Source organism: Sordaria macrospora, chromosome 1 (assembly GCF_033870435.1).
Source record: "Sordaria macrospora chromosome 1, complete sequence".
Lineage (NCBI taxonomy): Eukaryota > Fungi > Ascomycota > Sordariomycetes > Sordariales > Sordariaceae > Sordaria > Sordaria macrospora.
This window is the reverse complement of record NC_089371.1, coordinates 2,297,376-2,319,694: the sequence shown is the minus strand read 5'-3', so window position 1 is coordinate 2,319,694 and position 22,319 is coordinate 2,297,376. Positions and strand designations below refer to the sequence as shown.

General features: G+C 51.6%; 8 protein-coding genes and 1 non-coding gene across 9 annotated transcripts; 3 read left to right on the top strand and 6 right to left on the bottom strand.

Annotated features, from left to right (window-relative positions):
* Positions 1-1,918: 1,918 nt before the first annotated feature.
* Positions 1,919-2,110, top strand: SMAC4_13036 (uncharacterized protein; the record flags this gene model as incomplete). The annotated part of the gene is made up of 1 exon (XM_066091225.1): positions 1,919-2,110. The coding sequence occupies one exon, from the start codon at positions 1,919-1,921 to the stop codon at positions 2,108-2,110; it is 192 nt and encodes a 63-aa protein (XP_065945555.1).
* Positions 2,111-5,468: 3,358 nt separating this feature from the next.
* Positions 5,469-5,539, bottom strand: SMAC4_13035. Its single transcript has one exon. It is a non-coding gene; the product is annotated as a tRNA-Gly (tRNA).
* Positions 5,540-6,891: 1,352 nt separating this feature from the next.
* On the bottom strand, positions 6,892-9,818 carry SMAC4_06849 (uncharacterized protein). The gene has a single exon (XM_003349026.2). The coding sequence runs from the start codon at positions 9,641-9,643 to the stop codon at positions 7,613-7,615; it is 2,031 nt and encodes a 676-aa protein (XP_003349074.2). The 5' UTR covers positions 9,644-9,818; the 3' UTR covers positions 6,892-7,612.
* Positions 9,819-9,840: 22 nt separating this feature from the next.
* On the bottom strand, positions 9,841-11,935 carry SMAC4_06848 (uncharacterized protein). Its single transcript, XM_066090528.1, has 5 exons — positions 11,630-11,935; positions 11,200-11,551; positions 10,777-11,094; positions 10,605-10,701; positions 9,841-10,524 (listed from the first exon to the last, which is right to left on the bottom strand). Exons 1-5 carry the CDS (start codon positions 11,777-11,779, stop codon positions 10,227-10,229), a joined length of 1,215 nt encoding a protein of 404 aa, XP_065945554.1. The 5' UTR covers positions 11,780-11,935; the 3' UTR covers positions 9,841-10,226.
* Positions 11,936-13,007: 1,072 nt separating this feature from the next.
* SMAC4_06847 (uncharacterized protein) lies at positions 13,008-15,002 on the top strand (the record flags this gene model as incomplete). The annotated part of the gene is made up of 3 exons (XM_003349024.2): positions 13,008-13,975; positions 14,138-14,869; positions 14,940-15,002. Exons 1-3 carry the CDS (start codon positions 13,727-13,729, stop codon positions 15,000-15,002), a joined length of 1,044 nt encoding a protein of 347 aa, XP_003349072.1. The 5' UTR covers positions 13,008-13,726.
* A 168-nt stretch (positions 15,003-15,170) lies between these two features.
* On the bottom strand, positions 15,171-16,676 carry SMAC4_06846 (uncharacterized protein; the record flags this gene model as incomplete). The annotated part of the gene is made up of 1 exon (XM_003349023.1): positions 15,171-16,676. The coding sequence occupies one exon, from the start codon at positions 16,674-16,676 to the stop codon at positions 15,171-15,173; it is 1,506 nt and encodes a 501-aa protein (XP_003349071.1).
* Positions 16,677-18,426: 1,750 nt separating this feature from the next.
* Positions 18,427-18,913, top strand: SMAC4_06845 (uncharacterized protein; the record flags this gene model as incomplete). The annotated part of the gene is made up of 2 exons (XM_003349022.1): positions 18,427-18,681; positions 18,740-18,913. 2 exons carry the CDS (start codon positions 18,427-18,429, stop codon positions 18,911-18,913), a joined length of 429 nt encoding a protein of 142 aa, XP_003349070.1.
* A 1,346-nt stretch (positions 18,914-20,259) lies between these two features.
* SMAC4_06844 (uncharacterized protein) lies at positions 20,260-21,088 on the bottom strand (the record flags this gene model as incomplete). The annotated part of the gene is made up of 1 exon (XM_003349021.2): positions 20,260-21,088. The coding sequence occupies one exon, from the start codon at positions 21,086-21,088 to the stop codon at positions 20,267-20,269; it is 822 nt and encodes a 273-aa protein (XP_003349069.1). The 3' UTR covers positions 20,260-20,266.
* Positions 21,089-21,259: 171 nt separating this feature from the next.
* SMAC4_06843 (uncharacterized protein) lies at positions 21,260-21,928 on the bottom strand (the record flags this gene model as incomplete). Its single annotated transcript, XM_003349020.1, has 1 exon — positions 21,260-21,928. One exon carries the CDS (start codon positions 21,926-21,928, stop codon positions 21,260-21,262), a length of 669 nt encoding a protein of 222 aa, XP_003349068.1.
* Between the last annotated feature and the right edge of the window lie 391 nt (positions 21,929-22,319).

Below are 22,319 nucleotides of genomic sequence, written 5' to 3'. Positions count from 1 at the left end.
TCAGAGAGACTCTTGTTTCCGATCGTTCAGAAATCGGTGCCGCTTGCTGCAAAGGGTCGACGGGAAGAGAGTTTATTGGAGGCAGTTGAACGAGCCTCAACGTAACAGTGATTTGGTGTCGGCTGTGGCGGGGAACCATGCTAAAAACGACATGGTCTGCGAGTTCGATTGATGGTATGATAATCCGTCGGTGGAGATCTTGAGGAGGCTGGAGTTTCAGAACTCAACTTCGTCCTCTTAATCAGGCTTTTTTCTTGGAGGTAGGTTGCTGTCATGATAAAGCATGGCTTTCGACGAGCATCAACTCTTGAATGCGTCCGCTGGTTTACAATTATTACCCTAACCCTGACATGTCAGCCACTTCCAGCCAATATCAAGCTCCAAATCGCTCCATCCGTCGTCGCTCTTCTCGGATGGCCGACGCATTTAGCGTTATCGATTGGGCAGATATCCGATGTGTATTGGGCATCCAGCGTGTCGCGGAGGCGGGGACATACAGTGGGCGCAAACGGTTGTCCGGAGACTGGCATACCTAAGCAGAAGTGTTGAAAGGCTCCACTGGTGCAGTTGAACGGCATGAATTGAAGCAACGCCAAAAGAGGGACAGCCAGGACAACTCATTGCGCGCGGGCAGCGTATCCGGACTGTCGTCACCGGTGTTTTGCCACATGGGACTGCATAGTGTAGATGGGCGAGATGAGGTTTTGGATGGGAGGGAAAGCGATTGGCCAATGAGGAGCTGACTGCGGACAAAGGAATTACAAGTAAGGATGTAAAAGTCGCTGCGTTCCTGTGTATGACAAATTCATGCGAATTGAGACCGCGCTGGAAGGCAGATGATGGCAATGGATGGTGCTTGGTTCGTTGCCTTGTCGTAAAAGTGGAAGCGAAAGAAAATTTGTAGAAGACGGCGAGGTGAGTCACCGATTGACCTTGTCGCCTCCCACCCCAGACCGAAGGGCCAGAATTGGATTAACAACCAGGTTGGTGAGCATGGTGGGAGTTTTGGAGTTTTGCGGTTCCGTCGGAGAAATGCAATTGTCCAACCCAGTGCAGGTCTTCATGCTAAAGATACTGTGCACGCTAACTTACCCCGCTGTCAGCTGCATTATCGATAACTGGCCGAGAATTGGAAGTCGCAGTCAAGTCCCTTGGAGTCTCGCAAAGTACTCCTTCCACATCGACGACGGGAGTTGCAAACAGATCACCTAGTGTGCCTCTATCATTCGTCTCAACTTCCTCTCACTCAATCGATCCCTTCCGGTATTCTCTTTCTCCGGCATTCAGGCCTGATGGCCCCCTTCAGAAGCATATTCGCCATACGATGGAGCTGTTGAGATACCGTGCCGTCGAGGGCAGCAGCATCCAGCAATCTCAATGGCTCATCCGAGTCCTCCACAAGCCTCCAGTCCTTCCAGCCTTGGTGGTGTACATCGCGTATGTGGCAGCACGACAGAAAGGCTCCCCGTCTTGAATACCACAGAAACATTGGATCGTGCCTGTCCAGGATGCCACGTACCCTTATCGTCAGCCTGCTCATCGCATTTCCCTCCTCACTGCATGAAGGCAGACGATCAAGGGACTGGTATCCGAAGCTGAACGGCCAAAGGTTCTATCAAAAGAATTCACCGAAAACACAGCGCGGGGTTGACCAGATGGGCCTCTTCTCCCCTCAGTGCCCGCCTCTGGAGCTGTGTGACGGCGGGGAGCCGGACACGCGAGCATCCACTCGGTCGGCTCCCGTCCCGGTGGACTTGTGGGCCTCCCGTTCACCTTGACCGGACCCCGCTTTCAACCCCTAATCATCTCAACTCAATCCCTCTCGCCGTCCACTCAATCCCGGCCGTCGCTCATTGACCTCCCTGACACCTTGACTGGCACTGGCGGTGACAAGCTCCAAATGCATTGAACGTTGGCAATGGCATACATACCGCCAATGAGGCAAATGCTTCTGATGCGACCAATTGGCCAATCACCAAAGAGGCAAGCAATCTCTTCAGCGCTTCGGTCCCTGGCGTGCCTGGGCGTTTGGGCTCCAATGTTCTTTCATCCTCGCCCTGGACCACAAACCGGCACTCCATCCACCAACAGACAAAGGACGAAATCTTGAATTCAGTTCCTAAACTCCTGCTGCCGACGGAAAATGGGAACCTTAGCGTGATTGCCGAAAGGATATGTTGGTGCAAAAGTTATTGTCATTGCTAAGTTTAGGACAATCGACGACACAAACTCAATCAAAAGTCTACCAACAGCGACATACACAAGCAAACGAGGCCCCAAACCAGAACCAACGTCAGGGCCAAAATACGACACCAAAAGCAAGGGAAAGATTCACATCACCTTTCCACAATTCAATTCCCGTTTCCAAGTCCTTCAGAAATCTAGACTTGCATTTGGAGTTCATGCATCGCTGGTATAAGCAATAATTGCTCCCTTGAACAGGCACATTGGGCACGGTTGGTTGGTCAACCAGAATTCTCTCCAGCTAACAGGCAGATCACAGCCCTGGCTGGTGTGGTTCCCCTTGCAGATACAGGGTCCTCGATGACGGTTGACGCACTCAGGGCACTCTGCACCCCAGAACGACCAGGCACCAAGTTCCCCAAGGGCCCTGTTTATCAGCAGCCTTGATTGTGCCTGGCATGCCAATACCTCAAAGAGGTTCGTGAAGCAAGAAGCTCATTCAGCTCTTTCGACAGTACAAATTCTGCATGCACATTATCTTATGGTCAGATTCGAGGCTTTTAACTTCCTATCATAGTGTGTCGTACTTGACACCTCTTCGGAATTATGTCTGATATCGCAGACCGAGGGGTCAAGGTAAGCCTTTCTCGATCCCATTCTAAACGCACTCTTCAAAGTCACTCCAGACAAACCGCACAGTAAAGGCGTCGGTCTATCCATCTATCCACCATAATGTTACCACCCATACCTAGTATTTTCACATATTGTACGTCTGCTCATCCGAAAGAAGGTGTCAACAGCTCGCAGCCGACACACCATGACTCCATCACCTGACTTGACATGCGGACCTTATGAATCTTGGCTACCCCTCGTCATGGGGTTGACCTTGGTCCCGTCACTTGTCTCACTCCCACTCACCAAATGTCACCACAACCACACCCACTTCCTTCCCACAATCGCCTCTTATCCGCAATGGTGTGCGCTAAAGGTGATAACGAAGACAACCGTGAGGCCGGCATTAGACTCAGAAGACACGACCACGAGGTCCATCCCGCTCCATTAGATTCCCGAAAGATGGTGTAATGACATTGTGAACTGCGACGAATTCAAAGCATGAGGCCGGCCAAATGCTCCAGCAAGCACGGTATCAATCGCTTTACTACGTACTAGTGGTGACTTTCGATCCAGGAAGTCAGTCATTGAGCCCGATTGACTAATTGTAGCTTATGATTGACAGTGACGGGATGTTTCATCGACAACAAGGCACCCAATTGAGGCCATGGCGGCCCTGGGATTGCTTCGTGCTGTAGTCATTGGTCACTGGCCCGCTCGCCATGTTTCCTTTATCGCCTCTCGGGCGTATCCTAGGGCTGATTGAGCGGGTACATCGACCATTCATGGCTATCTGTCTGCCTGTGTGAAGGGTTCTCGCTACCCCAAGAGAGTCTTACGCCCACCCTCCTCACCTCATTGCAGTACACGGTACGTACCTCGAGTACCTCGTGTGCATAACACCTTTCTCTGATATGGTGACAGTGACTTGTTGACCTATGTGTATCAATTAGTATGGATATCCCACAAACGGGAAGCAGATAAGGAGTCGCAACAGCCCAGCCATGGACTCTTGTGGCCTATGGCTTGGCCTATGGCTGCTGGAGCAGGTTCCCAAGAGCCCCAATGATCCGGCTCACGCAACACTAACGACAACGTGTGTAGGCTACATTTGCTCCCTTCGGTTCCTTTCGACGCAGTCGCCGGTTTCATGACAATATTCTTTGTCAATCACTGGAAAGTACACAGTGGTTCGTGAGCCCGCCATGGTAAGTACATATATAACATGGGTACCTGAATATGTTTATGGCACTTGGATAAGGATGCAGATGTCTCGTTCGGAATCACTACGCCATGACTGACCGGGATGAGGACACATGGTCCCGATCGTCAATTGACATTTCAGGATATCGCCTAGTGTGCGTGAATCGATCGGAATATAACATGGAACGAAAGAATAGACTACCCTCCGATCAAACAACTCACATCCTACCACCAACGGTCGGGCCCTGTCATGACTGTCCTCCCTCCAGATCCTAAGTAATCCCAATCCCGTTGCTTTCTTTGTTCATTCCAATTGATCCCAGACGCAAAACAACAATCCAACAATCAACAATCCAACAACCCGCGAACCAATACCATCATCCAATCACGCTACCCAATTCCCAGGCTCCAATTCCTGTGCCTGGAACCTCCCCTACCTTTTACACGTTGCTTTATGTTCTTTATCTTCTTTGTTACCGTCTGCCCTTACCTCTCTACCCCTTGCACATTTTGATTCTTCGTTGGTACAGTAGTAAAGATACTGATTGAGGGAAACGGCAGGATCCAACAATGCCATCCATAGGTCACGCATGCACAATTATACATGGATATATACAAGATCGATATTTACACCCCCCCCCCCCCCCCCCCCCCAGACACACACCACAAATCACAGACCACCCCCGTCCGTCCGCCAACCTCCAACATAGAACCAAGAACGGGTACCAAAACCAACAGTCAGTCACTCATGGCCTCACCTCGAATGGATCAACAACGGGATGTAGCAACTAGCATCAGAAGATCCGGAAGCAACCTAATCCAGCGAACTCATCTGTTACCGAACAAAAAAAAAATACACACAAGACTTGAAGCAGAACAAGATAACTATCATTCAATGTAATCTGGAGAATGATCACCAAAACCGTTAACCCGCCCCCAGAGAGCGTTAGTAGTCTAGTATGCCTGCACTACTTGACTGATTATATGATTTTATACGCACTATACGCAAAGTGACAAGTTTTAATTCGGAATGAGTCACGCTGATGCTTCGCTGCCAGGGCCGGCCGGTCATGAATGAATGAATGACCATTTAATGCGGAGAGCGCGGGGGTTCGATCGTACAAGGTGAACTTGTGTTCCTAGAGAAACAAATCGTACTGTGTAGATACTTGTGGGCATATAAAGATAGGTAGATGTGAGATTCGGATTTGGATGAGAGAGTGAATGAACTGCACAGCGTGAATCACCATGAAAATGATAGAAGTAATGGGTAGCTAGGTACCAGCTATCTATGTATGTTCTGAGAAAGTGCCAGCTACATTGGCTCCTTGAGTTGAAAAAACAAAGTAAAACAAGGTTAGACGACAGGATTAGTTGTATGAGGAACGAAAAAAAAAGAACAAGAAAAAAGACAAGCATAAAAAATACTTCAAAGGACGAGCGCAAAACTGCAAAAAGATAATTCTCATTGCGCCAGCCGCGAATCGAACGCGGGGCCCATCGATGGCAACGATGGATTTTACCACTAAACCACTGGCGCTATTTTGAACTTGATATTGTTGAAATTTTGCCTCCTGTGACAGAATTATGTACCCACCCGCCTTTCTGGTCTCGGTCCACCTTTTCACCATGACTCCATGAATATGCTTTCAACGTCTTTGCTTTTATTTATATTTGCGCTTTTGCGCTTTCGAAAACGAATAACTAACTGTCTCATATTTTTCGCCTGTGAGGCTAGCGGGATATTATACACATGCTATGTTGTGTCCATGTTGATGCCATGAATGGCTGGAGTTTCCCCCGTGGGAAATAACCTGGATCGTATCGCATCGCGAGCACATCACTTTTGCCCATGTTGACTAACAATGTCCGAGTCTGGCACTTTAAGTTGATAATAGATGCACATCTGCAAATTGTCGTGCGTGACTGAAAATGCATCCGCGTAGCAAGTGCATACCCCCATATGTAGCCAGGGTGCATCGGAAATATGTTACGGACTTAGTGGCCTTTAGCAAGTGAGCATTGGACTTTTTATCTTTATTATCTGCGTGCCCTCTACCCACAAGGCCCGTCTGGAGGTTAACAAAAACATATAGACATGCATATTGAACTGCATGACTCATAGCCGGAGTAAGGTAAATAGGCTCCGTACTAGGTAAGTAAACAAGCACCCAGATGCGCAAGCGTAGATGACATGGGTGCGTGCCTCATTGATGCTGAGACGCTGGAAATGACTATAGATGGTTACCTAGAGGTAAACATCTTCTGCATACTTATATCCAGCTACAATTCATGCGTGTATACACTAGGTATAGTTATCGATACCGGCGGTGGTAGAAGGCCACGGCGTAGGTAGTTGTTTTATACCTCGTCTAAACTAGTACGCTGGTATCTTGTGCTCGTAATTTGTGAGAAGATGAGGCGTATCAAATTTTCGCAAGTTCTTTCAAGTAAAAGGTTGTTCTCCCCATACCGTACCTTTAGGCAGCCGTTCGGCATACATGCTCACTGACAAGGCTCCCGTTTACCAGGTAGAGGCTTGAGGATGTCGGGGTCGGTCCCTCATGGATCTTTGGTTCTAGCAGCCATGGGCAGGAACATTTACCTCATGCCTTGACTGGTCAATACCTTTACACAGAAAAATACTGGCCGTTTTCTTTCTCCTTCCCACGCTCCACCGAGAACCTGGGCGAGATCCGGGGGAGCTGTAATACAGAAGTGTGTGACTAACTAGTCCCAGTGGGCGAGGAAGTAACACGCGCGGGATGGGATAGGACTTACTCAACGCAAATAGTTGGACTGATAGATGTGTACTGTGTAATAGAAGACCCCGGAAACCACGGTGAAGGGGGATCGGGACACACTGAGAGAGATTCGGCGAGGGCCGCGCGTCTGGTTCTTGCCACTATCGCTGGAGCCTGGGAGGCCTCCCGTGTATATAACTCAATCAATGACGCTTGGGCTGTGCGAACCATCACCGGTGAGCCTACGTAGGATTAAACCTCTTGGTTTAACTCTCTGTGCTAAGTGATGGAGGTTGTTATCACATTCAAGGCTTCTTCAAAACACTTGGCAGCCTTGAAGGTTCCAGACACTTCCTTTGTTGCGGGCCATGTTGTAGGCCGAGGTTAACTGCTATACCCATGATCCAGACTATCAGAATATGCCATTCCATAACGCATGAGGTGGGTAGCACACTGGATAGGACGTCAGAGGCACGAGGCCTGCCTGTTCCTGGGTAAGGCGGCCTATTTGCCTCCTGGAACTGGTAGCACAGGGGAAAGCAGGGCGTCGTGTACGCCGTGAATTAGCCCACTCCTGCGAAACGTGCGGGATGCTGTATGTGTGATCGGCTCCTGCTGTCGGGGTTGGACGGGACAATTGGCGTGTTTGACATGAGGTTGTGTCCAGTGGACCGAGTGATGGGGCCAGACTCGTTTCTCGGTGTTTCCAGGTGTGGTTCATGATCCTTGACTGATGTTTCGCGTAGCCGATCAGCCGCTGGAACTTGAAGCCTTCTAACTCTGAAAAATATCTGAAGCGGCCTTCAGAGATCAACAATTGTTAGGCGAGAGGTATGTCGGCGTCCATGTCGAAAACGGTCATTAAGAACTCAAGTGAAGTCATAAACCATCAGACTCTCACCCCCACCTCTCTTCTCCTTCAGAACGATGACCATCTCATCATCAAACCCAACCCAATTCCTCCGTTCATCCCAGTCATATTCCAGATCTGGGTTGTCCACTGCAAGGCCGTTAGTAGGGACGAGATTGCTCTTATTTGATGCTTGGCCTGGTTTAATCTCAATGCTCCGGCTGCCAACCCCGTTCGACCGTCCCTCTAGCTCCCAGACACGCATCTCTTCGCCTCGCGAACTGACGCTAACAGCCTTGCCCCTGGCCGTGATCTCGGCATTGCTGATCCCCGACGTGTGGCCCCATAGCCGGATACCGCGAGAGATGGACAGAGAGGAGGCGGTGGATGTGCACATGTGCAGCACGAGGGTGTTATCGGGTAGAGTAGCGAGGAGATAGGGGTGAGTGTAGCAGAGCGTCGTAGGCCCGGCCATATCTGGATGAGATCGTGAGGATGGGCTGTCTGGCTCCCGAGACCTGGCGACTATTTCGTGTAGAGGTGTTGCTGGTGTTGCTTGTAGCCCGCTGCCGGTGTCCAACGGCATGGTGTACGCTGTTTTGGTTGTGGTGATTTCGGGAGCGGACTTGACACCTGTGGTTGGGGCGCGTATGTGCATGTCTTGAAGACCAATGGACCAGCCACGTCGAGTGGAAAACGTGTAAGCTATTGAGGCGACGGTTGTCAAGGCCATCTTCCGTATCGATAGTGCGAGAGGAGGTCGAGATGAGTAGGAGTTGAGGGATGTGAGTAAATATGGCGCTGGAAGAGTGTCGTCATGGTTTTCCAAGATATTCGACTTTTCTTTCGTTGAATGACCCGGATTAGTCGTTGTACTCGTTTCGCTGTCCGTCCTCAAAACCTGACCTGGTTGCTCTGTCGGTGGCTGTTCGGGTACCTCGAACGTGTAAAGCGATACCAGTACCGCTGCCGTCGCCGTCAACAAGTAAGGATACGACAAGGCCATCGCAACCAGTTCTCCGTTGCTCGACTTTTCGTGTTTGTATCGCCTTACGAGACGGTTCTCGCCGCTGGAAAACCTCCAGACACCGAAACTCCCATCCACGAACCCTACCCCCACATCCAGTATCCCATGGTCCAACTCGGTGTCGTCAATCGCAATGCAGCTCGGCGTAGAATCCAGCCCATCCTCGCAAAGACCCACTTGCGCCAACAGGTGTCTGCTCTTCAAGTCCCATGCGCGCAAGCCCGACACCTTGTCCGCGGTAATTGCGATTCCCTCCACCACTTTGACGAGCACTTTCCGCTCCTGCCGCTGTTCATTTCCTTCTTGTGTCGTGTCGGCCGTACCCCCTATCCTCAGCTCTTCAACCGCGCATTTGCCCCTCGACCAGTTGTATCGGATCTTATATTGCCTCTTCCAGTTGACCGGTTCCCATTTCCGCTCTTGTAACCATGTGTCATCTTCTACCCCGAGTCCGTTGTTGTCGAAAGTACTTTGCTCGACTCTCTTCCTCTTGACTCCAGACTTATTGCCTCCCTCCTTCTTTTCCTGGACAAGACCGCCCCGTCGACCATCAGCCCACAGCGTTTGTCTGCCGGAGTAGTGCAGCTTGTGACCGGTACCGCCTCCGCCGACCGCGGCGTCTCGAAATCCCGGTATCCTCATGGCGCGCGGCAACACAAAGCGCGCGTAGTATAGACCCTTCCATAGCTGTGAATCTCCGGCAAGTTGATAGAAGCGGCGCGATACAGGGGCAATGGCGAGGAGGTGTTGGAGAGAGAGGAACGATAGGATGCGAATAAGGAGCTCGTCTGAGAGAGAGGAGAGGAGATCGCGGTCGGTAATGCTACGTCTGCGGTCGTCGGGCTGCTGAGCGCGTGTTGGTCGTCGGGCCGGCGAAGTGCTGTTACTGTCAATAGCCTGGGGATTCAGTCTTCGGCGTTTCGCATGCGGTAAGAAGTCGTCGAGGTTGGCATCATCACCCTCGTTATGGTGGTCGGAGTCATCGTCGTAGGCAACCAGAGGTTGTATTCTTTTGCTGGCCATTTTGCACGATTCGCAGGCGTTGTATCGCGCAGCCAAGCAAAACGGCTTCGAGGCAATTCCGGGCGTGCTCGAGCAGGCTCAAAGCTGAAGAGCGAATGTGGCCGACTTGAAGCTTGCAGGCGAAGTTGCAAGAGCTCAAGGTCAAGAGGAAGAAAACAAAGGACCGGGATGTTCGTCGTAGAGATTCCAGTTGGGTTTCTGGGGAAGTGGCAATGCCAAGCCTTTTTAAGCTTGGGGATTTTCTGGGATTACATAGCATCATGCGCGCTACTGATTGCTAACAGATTTGCACTGATGCTATATTTAAGCCGTACGGCCCACTAACAGACACTAACACACCTTGTCCAGGACACATTAACGTAAACTGCCGCGGAGCCAGACCACCAAACCCAAAACATCGCCGTAAACATCAAGACGGTTTCCATTCCTTCTCATTACTTTTTGTTCTTTTTATCAATCCTCATGGTCATTCACAATTCCGCATAGGGGTTTTCAGCTAAAAACTCGGCTTTATCTTCATCAAATTGCCATTGACCTCTTACACGTCGATTCATCCTAGACGAGCACACTCAACCTCTTCCCCTCAATACAGCTGACCGGGGAACGCCCCCTCGGCCTTCAACGTAGCATAATACAGCTCAGTCTCAGCCAAAATCACCATCCGACCCTTTCCAGCAAACTGGAAGTTGGCGACCGTGCTGCCGATCCAGATCTTGCCGAGCAGCTTTCCAGACGGGTTGAACACGTGCATGCCGTCGCCGCAGCCCGCGTACACGTTACCCTTGGTGTCGACGTGGACGCCATCCGGCACGCCTGCCGCGATGAAGGCGAAAGTCTTGCGGCTGGAGAAGGTGCCGTCCTCTTCAACGTCGTAGCGGTAGCTTTGTGTATGAAATGCGATGTTAGAAGCGGTTATTGGCTGGTGGTTACAAGGGGAAAGTTGGACTGGAGGGAAACTCACATGCTCGACGGGAAGGACGAGTTGCGTCCGAAGAAGCCCTGGATGACGCCGGTGTCGGTCACGTAGGCATGCTTGCCGTCGTGAGAGAAGGTGATGCCTAGTTCGGGTTAGTTGCTTCTCATCTCCTGTCACAAAAACTGACGGCGGGAACTTCTCCCGTCTATCCACTCACCATTAGGCATGTTAAACCCATCAGCCGCAACAGCCACAGCCCCCGTGGTCTCGTTGAACCTCCAGACCTGTTTCTGAATCACAGTCTCGGGTCGGAAATCCTGAACATAGCCGTAGGTGGTGTCGGTAAAGTAAATCTCTCCGGTACGCGGGTTGATGGCCACGTCATTGATCGAGTTGAACTGACGGCCAAAGTAGTTGTCCAGGATGACCGTGGCGTTGTAAGGGGCATTGGTTGACATGACATAAAGCGCCGGAGCAACTCTGCTGCCCTGGCCCTCGCCGGCGAAGAGGATTCTGTTCTTGTAGTTCGTTCCGCCTGATGAAGCGGTTAGTATTATTCCGTTCTACTTCTCCTCTTACCCCCGTTTTGACCCCAGTGTCTCCCGTCTCCTTCTTCTCTACTTGAGGATCAAGGACATACCGTTGGGGTTGATGATAGCAGGGGTCGCAGGCACCAAGTGAACGTCGACCTTGCCAGAGGCATTTCTCTCAGCCGCCACCTCGGCCGTCACCTGGGAAAGCGAGATCTTCTGAATGACGGCCGACTTGTTGAGTCCAGTGCCCGCGGCAGGATCACCCGCATTTTGCACGAAGAAGAAGTCATCCGTGGACGGGACCCAGACAGCAGCCTCATGAAACCTCGGGTTTGTTCCAGATGAGTTCAGAAGCGTAAGAGTGGGGTTGGCTCCAATAATATCCAGGAACTCCTCGTCGTAGATGTGGAATGGTTTCTCAAAGAGGGACTCCTTTGTCGTTCCAGGCGGGATGAAGACCTGCTCCCGCACCACATGGTGTGACAGGTTAGCGACAATGACATCAGAACCTGGCGATTCCCACTCTGGCAAGCATACCGTCGTAGAATTCGCTACAGTAGGAGGCGGTACATCCCCAAGGACATTGAAGTTCTTCTGGTCAATGACCTGTGCCTGAGCCGGAACATCGACGGCATTGGCAATTGTTGTTGCAAGGAGCAACGCGAGAGGCGTATGAGCGCGGACCATGGTGATGTTCAGATTTGGGTTGGTGAATATGTGATGGAACAACGAGATCCGTCAAGTCTACGGTGTGATTGATCACCGGGTATTTAAGCAAGCCGTTGTTAGACGTTGGTTTTGACTTTTCCCGATCAAGTTCGGTCAAGAGTTTTAAGCTTCACCGCCGACGAGTCGACGACACCGTCATCCCTCGTCTTGGCCCCCGGGCCAATTCCATGGAATTTTCGGTCCCCTTGCCAAGATCCTGTGGAACCATTTCACGATGATCACAAACTTGTTTGGTGATGGTCGGTCGTCCTAGTTTTCAGCTGTACCACTCTGGCGCGCCCCCATTTTGACTCCCGCATAGAACTATCCTTTCAACTTGGCATCTCTAGCATCGCCGGTTTCAACCTCAACAAATCAGAGTTTTCTCCGCCGTAGACCAATGAATCTTCTTGCTCCCCATTTTTGGCGATGTGACATATCGATCGGGACATGCCGATAGGGCCTACCTATTTATGTTATCTACTGCTGGATTCTGATAGTACGTAGAGTCATGTAGAAAAAAGTGAGGTTATACAGACCGGCAGTTTAGCGATTGGCTGATCAATTTGCGGTGGAGTGTAGGCGGTTGTAGCTGGAATGACATCTTTCGGAGCCTTATTCTTAGGGTGAAAAACAGGAGGTAGGGCTTTTTTTCTTCTCTTTCCTTTTTTTTTCTAGAGCATCGTGATGAATGATCTCATGATAATCGGTCTTTTCTCGTTCGAAGTCACAGTTCAAGCTAACCATTGATCGGCCGTGATAGGAGTGACAACCAACTGAGAGGAAGTATGGACGGTTCTTGTACTACTCCTATCTGCAGTATTTCGACATCGTTCCTCACCTCGATCCTCTGCGAAAGCAGCTTGCTAGCCACCTTGACCATCTGTAAACATGGAAGTATCGGAACATTCCAGATCACTTACTCCCTAGCCTCCAACGGCCCAAAGCGCTTTTTTCATCATCGAAAAACCTATCATTAACTTTTCTGGACAACTACCTCAGCTGCTGAAGAGCCAGTGGGCCAGTCGTTCACAATCAAGCCGAGTCCAATCCCAGAGAAGACAAAGGCACAAACAACATGAAGTTATCGAGCCCAGCGTCCTGCAACGCTCGTATATAAGATGGAACATCGTCGATTCCCTTCATCCTTCCCCGATTCCATTTCTCCTTCACAGCACGCATTAACACGGCTCGTTCGGCACATGCCATAGTCGCCCAGTCCTCGGACGGCCTCCATCCACTCACCCACGACTCAATCAACGACATATAACACCTAGATAGCTGGACGGAATCAAAACTACCTTTCTTCCCGGCTCATATTCTCACACTGCCGGTTAAACGACGGGACACATATTAAATCACTTTGCTTACTTTTGCCAGGCCGCTGAAAGAGCCAATCCGCGTTATTGTAGTGTATTGCTTCTTTGGGCCCAAGAAGTCCAGTGACCTTGAGATTTCATATTAGTGTCGCAGCCAGCTACAGAACTCGCTCGGTGCTTTTGATAAACATGGGTTGAGTTTGCTTGTTCCCGGTAGATGGACGGTATCACACACATAGAATCTGGGGCCCCGGACGCCTCTTTTCTGCTCTGCCGCCGCAGTTTGTGCGAGGGAGTTTACAGAGGTCAAATAATCCCCAGAGTAAGGCCGAGGAAATCCATGCGGGCGTTGAAACGCACGAATAGCAATGTGGCTCGTGATTGCGGTTGTGGAGACTCTGACATTCTTGGGCAGCTGCCTTGATGGCGTCCGTGATTGAATGAAAGTGACAGGCGCGCTAGACGTAGGCAATAAAGAGGGTTTCTAACCTCTCTTATTGCATGCTAGGCTCTGGCTCGTCCTTATATCCGCCCCCGTCCATCTGCGTCTTGCACCTGCTTGTGCTGTACTTCCTCGTCACAACCACAGAAAAGTCATCTCTCGACCATGAAGTCCTCACTGCTAACCATCCTAACCGCCGCATTCGCTGCCCGGGAAGTAACCGGCCACGCAATTTTCCAACAACTCTGGGTAGACGGCACCGACTACGGTTCCACCTGCAACCGCCTTCCGACGTCCAACTCCCCCGTCACCAACGTGGGAAGCCGAGATTTCGTCTGCAATGCCGGTACCAGGGGTGTCAGTGGGAAATGCCCCGTCAAGGCAGGCGGGACCGTGACGGTTGAGATGCACCAGGTAAGTTCCCTTCCTTCTTGCTCTTGGTTCAGTTCCTTCTTCCTCTTCCCTTCCAAAGTCCCCTTTCAAAACCCCCACCAAGACCACACCCGCACGGTTCAATTTCCATCCCAGCCTAACGCAACGATCACTACCGTGAACATCCTTTAACCCAAAAACCAGCAACCAAACGACCGCAACTGCAAATCCGAAGCCATTGGCGGCGCCCACTGGGGTCCCGTGCAAATCTACCTCTCCAAAGTCTCCGATGCCTCGACAGCCGACGCTTCCTCGGGCGGCTGGTTCAAGATCTTCTCCAACGCCTGGTCCAAAAAATCCGGCGGCCGCGTAGGCGACGACGACAACTGGGGCACGCGCGACCTCAACGCCTGCTGTGGACGCATGGACGTGCCCATCCCCAAGGACCTGCCCAGCGGCGATTACTTGCTGCGAGCCGAGGCGCTGGCGCTGCATACCGCTGGCCAGAGCGGCGGGGCGCAGTTTTATATTTCTTGTTATCAGATTACCGTCAGTGGTGGCTCGGGTGGTAGTGTGAGCTATGCGACGGTCAAGTTTCCGGGGGCGTATAAGAGCAGTGACCCGGGTATTCAGATTAATATCCATGCGGCGGTGAGTAATTATGTGGCGCCGGGGCCGGCGGTGGTAAGCGGGGGTGTGACCAAGCAGGCTGGGAGCGGGTGTGCGGGTTGTGAGTCGACTTGTAAGGTTGGGAGCTCGCCGTCGGCGGTGGCGCCGGGTGGAAAGCCGGCGAGTGGTGGGTCGGATGGGAATTCTCCTGAGGTGGGTGAGCCCAGTACTGGTGGTGGTGATAGTCCGAGTGCGCCCGGTGCTTGCGCGGTGGCTGCGTATGGGCAGTGTGGTGGAAATGGATACTCTGGGTGCAGCCAGTGCGCAGTAAGTAAACCTCTTCCTTGACTTGAAGGCTGTGGATGAAGTTTGAGCTGACAACGGTGGAAACCGACAGAGCGGATACACCTGCAAGGCTGTCTCGCCGCCTTATTACTCGCAGTGCGCACCAGCCTCGTAAGGTTGTAACGGAGGCCCATAGCCGAAGGTCACGGCTGGTTCAATATCCTGCTCAAAGGAGACTCCGAGCCGGTGTTGAAGTGCTACCGGTTCGGCAAGGCAGCTGTTGAGGTGTAGGCAGTCAGCACCTGTGGTGTTTGCAAATCGAAATGCCATATGGGTCAACGGCTTATTCAAAGTCATTTTCCACCCTCCACTGGTCTTGCAACTTGAGTTGTGTCTTCTCTGCGACATCACATCCTTGATGACCCCATTTCTCGGTATAGATTCTCATTCCAGCCCCTGTCAGGAGTTGAAAGGCACGGGCAAACCCTTCCGGATCGTAGTAATACGGTTCTCCCAGACCACCTTGCTGGCTTTTCTGCCACCTGTTTCGCTGGTGATCGCCGTCGCGGTACTTGTGAGCGCCCATGTCGATTCCCACCTGGTTGAGGATGCGGAAATACGCCTTCGGGTCCGTGGGCATGGCCGTCGTATTCGAATAAGCTTTCTCGCCGTTCGAGCCCTCCTTCACCTTCCACTTGCTCTTCTCCTTGATACTCGCCTCCTGATCAGGAGGTAACGGATTCGGATCCACAAACCCCGGAGTAATAGCCGGGTTCCGGTAAAGCGCTTCCAGATCCGCCATGACACTCGACACATCATTGATGATGCCCGCCCTTCGATGCTTCGTCGTCCAACCATCCATGCCCAGCTTCCCATTCATGTCGCAATCAGTCCCATAGTACGGGATCATCGAGTCCCATCCGCCCACCGCCTCCAGGGCCGCCCGGTTCACCAGCGTCAAGTGGTCGTACTGAAACCAGCGGAACCCCCACTTTTCCTTCCTAGTCGCCGTCGTGTTGATCTCCCGCAGACAATTCTCATAAATCGTCCTGTACCCCTCCTCGCCCGCAGCTGACGGATTCAGAACCGTCGCCTTCTTATCTTCCTCATCATAAGTATCCCACTCTCGATCGCCCGGCCTGTGCTCCTGATCCGACCCGTCCTCAAGCGAGAATACCAAAACGTCCTGGTGGCTGTAGAAGTAGTACTTGTGATCCTCCTGGTAGGCGACGTCCAGGAAGAAGTTCTGCATCTGCGCAAAGTTGAGCAGAACGGGCGTCTGGATCACGTTCACGCCCAGCCGTCTGAGTGTGGTGTGGTTGAGGAAGAACGGGTTTTGCAAAGACAAACGGCCGGCCCGGTTGGAGTTGTGTACTCCCGTGTTCTCGACGACGTAGATTCCGGAGGCGGGCCACCCGGCGGTGATGTACGAGACTACGGCTTGTAGGAGCATGGGCCATTGGCGCGTGAAGCCGATGAAGAGTGGAGGGGGGCGGGAGAGGCCGTAGCGGTGGTGTAAGTCGGGGTGGGGAACGTTGTAGGCAGGGATCGGGGGAGGAAGGACGTCCTTGGAAGTGGTGGCGAGCAAAGGGAAAGGGTCGGTGATGAGCGGGGGAGGGTTCTTCGGAAGGGGTTTGTATTTCGGGGGCGGAGGTCCTTCAGGTTTCTTGTCGGTCACGGGTCGATTACTGGAGTGGCTTCTGTCATCGCTAAGGATCGGAATTGTCTGGAGTAGTCGGCTGGCTGTTGGACTGTCTCTGTAGGCATACAAGAAGCCAAATGCGAGGCCGAGAACGCAGAAGACAAGAATCGAGAGACGCGCAACGCGCGGGTTCATGGTCGTGATCATGGTCGCGGATATGTCGAAATGACAGCTCGCTGCATCCTCTGGCGGTAAATATCGCGTGGTTTCTCGTTTTGTTGCCGTAATGTTGAACCAGTCGAGGGTTTGATGTTGGTTCAAAGTGCGATGAAAGGTGCCCGGAGAGAACAAAGCCTTCGGCGGGAGCAGCCGAGGTTTTGAGTTTGTCGTTGACAGAAAGTTTTGCTGAAACCAAAGGATCGGATGCAAGGGCCAAAGGGTTCTGTCACCGCCCGTGAACCGTCAACTGGTTTCTGATACCATTCAGGGTCGCCCATTCCCGTCCTTGGAGCTCAGGGGCAATAAAGCTGATGAATGGTACAAACAAGTTGGTCTCGACGGATGCTTGGTACCGAAAGGGGTCGATGTAACGCGTTGGTTGTAGGAAGGTGGGATTTTCTGACAGTAATTTTATTGTGCACTAAGCCGGGTGTATTGGCAGTGGCTGGTAGGCAGCTACCGTCTCGTATTGACAAGAGTAGTGAATAGGCTTCCACTTCATGTTGTACATTTTCGGCATCCGTACGTGTCCGTTCAATTGGATTTATGCGTACTGTCGTCGAGATCCTTGAACTGACTCGGAGGATTGATGTTTTGGATTTGTGGAAGTGGAAAACTCGTGGGGCCTCGAGACAGTGCCCCTGGGCCTAGACCTGCCCTCCAGCCCTATAAGGTGAGACCTCAGGGCCCTGAGAGGAAATGGGAGGTCATGGCACTCTGGGGGACCACTCCGGTCTCTTTATTATTCCAAAATCCATGGAAAGCATACAAAGAAGGTATCCCCAAAGATACACTCGAGACTAGAGGTTGATTTTCTCATGTTGTGCTTCGTGGATAGGGCCCTTGGATGCAGTGGAAGTTGAGACTTGCGGGAACAGACCGAGGAATGCCAAGACGCAACGTTGCCAAGCACGTACAGGTGGGGCATCACGGCGTCTCCACAATCGCCCGCCCTGACTTTCTCCACTTATAACCTCTCCTCATCTTCCATCTTTCGTCAATTGAGACAACTCTGTCACACCTGAACCTCGCACTCTACGCAACTTATTTCAACGACCATTGGAACATGACAATGCCTCTTTGGGATAACCATCTAACAGTATACTCGAGGTAAAGTCTCTACACTGCACGAATGAAAGGTCGGGCCGGCCGATCCCTCAAACAAGACCCGATGCTCGACAACACTGCTTCCTTCTTTCGATGCCACGCGCTGTCGACCAGATCTCTTATACTGAAAGACAATGTATTTTCGAAAACAACAACCTCTTTGAAAATTAACTAATGGGATTCCATCGACGGGCATCGATAGCAGTTCAGGGTCCGACCGGCCCCCAATTCATCCTTCTAGAGAACCAATGCCGGGACTGTTGTGTATGGAAGAACCATATCGTGTGGTTATATCTTACCCGCAGAAAAGCTTCAACTGATAACGGCCGGCTCTGAAGTGATTAACGCTGTATCCATATTAACCTTTGGGACTAAACTGTAGTATAATATTCATGCTGGTTTATAGTTCCCCTACTTGTATCGCTTGGCTGGCCTTTTACAATTAGTCACTTTTATAATAGCACGCCGCCCTCCAGTGATCGCCCCTAGGGCGAGCACCGGAACCTCCTCCTCTTATCACAATAGACAGTCACCTTTGCTTCTCATCAACCACAGCAACTCCGGCGAAGACCTTGACTCCCCGGCCGAATCCGTTCTCTACGAAAATCATCGAGCTACCTAAAAGCCTACTATGGATAAACCCCCCAATAAAATAGATGTTACTATTAAGGCCATCCAGTATGACAATACCGACCTATCTTCCGCTATCGCCTTTGAACGCTCCCTCTCCTTCCTCGAAGCTTGCAAGTTCTACCCCGCCGCTATCCTCTGGTCCGCCTTCGTCTCCATCGGTCCCATTTGCTTCGTCATCCTCTCCGAAGCCAGCGCGACCAGGGTGCGATCGAAGAGCATCGCCCCTCGCGACTGCCGCCCAGGGCGCGCTCGGGTGCGTGATGACGGTTGCGATTCCGTACATGATCAACCCCGACCAAGCGAACATGCAGGGGAAATTGGGCTTCTTCTTTGGGGGACTGGCTGCATTGTGCTTGGTTTGGTCGTATCTGAGAGTGCCCGAGACGAACGGCAGGACGTATGAGGAGTTGGATATTTTGTTCGATAGGAAGGTTGGAGTAAGGCAGTTTGAGGGGTACGGTATTGACAGCGAGGGTGTTGACTGACTGATGCGAGGAGGAAGCGAGTATGACAGGCTGGGGTGCATATGCCCAGACGGCCAAACCTACAAAAGACAGGATGATGTTCTGCTTGCAAGGCAGAACTCGGAATGCACACTATATAGCCAATGCCAACCTGTGACAGGGAGGGGCCACTTTGGGTACGGGTTTTGGAGGGAAAGAGGTAAGGGCTTCATCGTTTACGGAAGCCGGAGCATCTATGAGTGCCTGCGCGCGCATGTGGAAGGAGCCATATAAGGAAAAAGTTGTTCTTACCTTTTTAACAATTGAGGGACTCATGGTCAAGCGGTGTGGTGCGCTACTCTTTGGTCTGGCCAGCCAGGGAGCAGCGGCGTACACGTCCTAGTACTTCGTTGTTTACGCACAGGGTAATTGATAGCTGGGCGGTGCCCTGTAGGGGTGTCTTGTTAAGGGCCTACACTATACTACAGCGGCTATAGAGCCCCCAGAAAGCTCAGACCCAGCCGCGCATCCAACGGTCCGGAAAGGTCCCCAGTTCGAACCTGGGCTCGAGCCGTCCCTTCCTTTTTTCTTTTCCCTTCTCCCCCTTCCTCGATTTTTTTATATGACGGAAAATGCGACGCGGAGGAAGAATGAAATAGGGCCAAAGTTGTTTCTTGGAAACGAGACGCAGCTGGCTGGAATGGCAATAATCAGTCTGGAGCTGTCTCCTTCCGTCGCACTTTGCCTAATCCAAATCTTCCAGTTCTGCACTCTCTCAACTGTCTTCGCCTGCTGAAGATGACGGGACAGAGCACATAGCCAAAGTTACCAGATCTTCAAAAGGTACGACAATATTGTGCTTTATTGGGTGGGTATAACTCGGAAGTGGAAATTATAAACAATGTCAACCTATGACATCGTGCTTGATTTCGCTTCTCCATAGCTTGTAACACCAAAAACGACCTTGTTTGTGCCCTTTGTCACCTGCCTAGTAGGATGGTCGCCAAAAATGAGCATATACCATATGGGAATGATGATGTCTTTAATGCGCTCTCTGTTATGTCAACGTAATACCTATCTATGCCTTTGCTCTCTCAGCTGCCAGTTCGATCCCTGCTCTGTGTGTATTCTTGTCGCTGGCTGAAGATGCAAGGAGCCAAGTCATTTGGCAACTTGAACCCTTGATAACTCGCTGATATCCCTGCTACACTGCCCAAAACACCAAGTCTTTCACGATGAGGTTGCAACACAAAAACACCGATCCATCCGCAATGAACACAGGAAAAGATAATCGAAAACAGAGAAACTCCAACCCTTTAAATTTGTTCAAGTTCTCCAGCCCTGTCGGGGGAGAAACTGTGGTTGCCCCTCTCCCTTTTTTTTTTTTTCCCTGATTCACCTTGTTTCTCGGTCGTCCTCGTGAGACTCTTGGTTTTCGATCGTTTCGACAATGTCGTCCGTCTCTGCAATGTTGCCCCTCTCTGCAGTCCATCTCGTGGTACAGTCCAACTCGAAAGAAGGGAACGAGATGCTTGGCGAAGTTCGGCAAGAGATATCTCGAAAGAGAGACCTTGTTTCCATCTTTCCCGGTTGCTCATTTTGCGGGATACCTTCCATGAGAGAGAAAGACATCCGAGCATTATCCGCCTGCAGCTTATTCCGCGGAATATCTTTCAAGAGAGAGAAAGACTCCATGAGGATCTCCAACTTAAGGATCTTCTTCTCCGATATCTCTTTCCTGGTGGTATACTCCTTCAACTTCTCTTTCAGCCTCTGCTCCTTGAACTTCCGTCTTGAGATCACCTCCTCTGAGGTCTCCTTCAAGAACTCCAGCTTCAGCATCTCCCCCTTTAACTTATCTAGCTTCTTCAAGGCCTCCTCCAGGCTCTCCTGCTCCTGGCTTATCTCCTCCAAGACCTCCTCTGGCTTGTTTTCTCGCTTTCCCCTTTTCCTCGCCGCCAACTCCTCAGCCCGTAGTGTTCTTAGATGCTCGCATCCCTTGCGCCACCTGGTCCATTTTCCCACGCCATCCATCAGTCCCGCTCTCCTCTCGTTTACCAGCGCTCTGATTACACCCTCCCTCGCAGCCATGCTCACAAACTGGCCCTTCACACCCTCTTCACCTTCCTCCGCGGACTTTCTAACCACCTCCAAGGCCTCACCACTCTCCTCAAACCCGTATGAGGCATAAAATTTCTTATCGGCATCGTTGTTCATGGCCATAACCAGGACTATCGGCTCACATTCCCGTCTCAAGCCGGTCTCGCTCTTCCCTGGACGCTGTGCCTCATGCACTGAAATGACATCCAGTAAGTATTGAAGAATCAAGTCCCTCAGCCCTTTGCCCTCATGTCCCGGATCGACATGCAAATCGGCGATCTCGTAGCACTAGGAGTAGTCCCAGATGATGCGACCAAAGGCTACGGGGGCGGGTTCGTAGGGGATTAATGGCAGTGTAGGCGAGGTTTTGGCAGTATGGATGTTGAGCTTTGTCTCTCCATCTTTGTCCACTTGGTCTGAGATTGAGACACAGGAAAAGACGTCGGCACTTTCCTCTGGGCCTGCAATGGTGCTGTTGACATTGGCTTTAGGGGGAACACTGTCAACCTTGATAGGGCTGGGCTGAGCGGCTGGGGAATCTGAGCCGTGATTGAGCTCCTTCGACGAAGAGACGTTGAGGCTTGTCTCTCGGCAGATAGTGGTGCTGTCGGTGTCAACCTTTTGAGGAACACTGTCAACACAGTTGTTATTGGGCTTAACGACAGGGGTTAAATCCCAGTCAAGGATGCTGCTAAAAGGTTGGAAAGTTATCGTGCAACTGTAGACGAGCGGAGGCCTGGTGGAAGGGTCGACGCCGAATCTCAACGCATCCTGTGGCAGACCGGCGCGGACACGGAGAATGCGATACGCATGGGGACGGGGTGTGTGGTGGATGCGAAAGTGGTAGGTGCCTTCTGATGAGCCTGGGAGCTGTGCTTGGTACTTGAACTGCAACCTATTGACGAGGAACGGCAAAGTATCTCCTGGACATTCCGCCTCCTTGTATGCCTTGACCATGGTGTCGATCGGTGACTACTGACTGAAGAAATAATGGAATGGCAATGATCGATAAAAAGTGTGGGAATGACCCGAGTCGAATGTGCGATAATGGTCTGGTTGGTTGAGCCAAGAAAAGTGGTTGATAAAAGTGGCTTGGGGTTGATATTGGGGGGAAAAGTCAGGTCGAGGTCAGACGTTGAGAAGACTTCCCGCATTTATTTGAACCTTGAAGCAGCCCAACGGCTTGCTTGCGTTCGGAAGCAGGTGCTTGCAGCAGAGTGCATCTTTGACGAGAAAGAACACACGACTGCTTGTTAGCCAGTGCAAGTGCAAGTCAATGGAGATAAAGAACGGCGGAACCACTCACGGAGTTTGTCAAGCACGCCTGTTATGGCTATAGCAGGTGCAC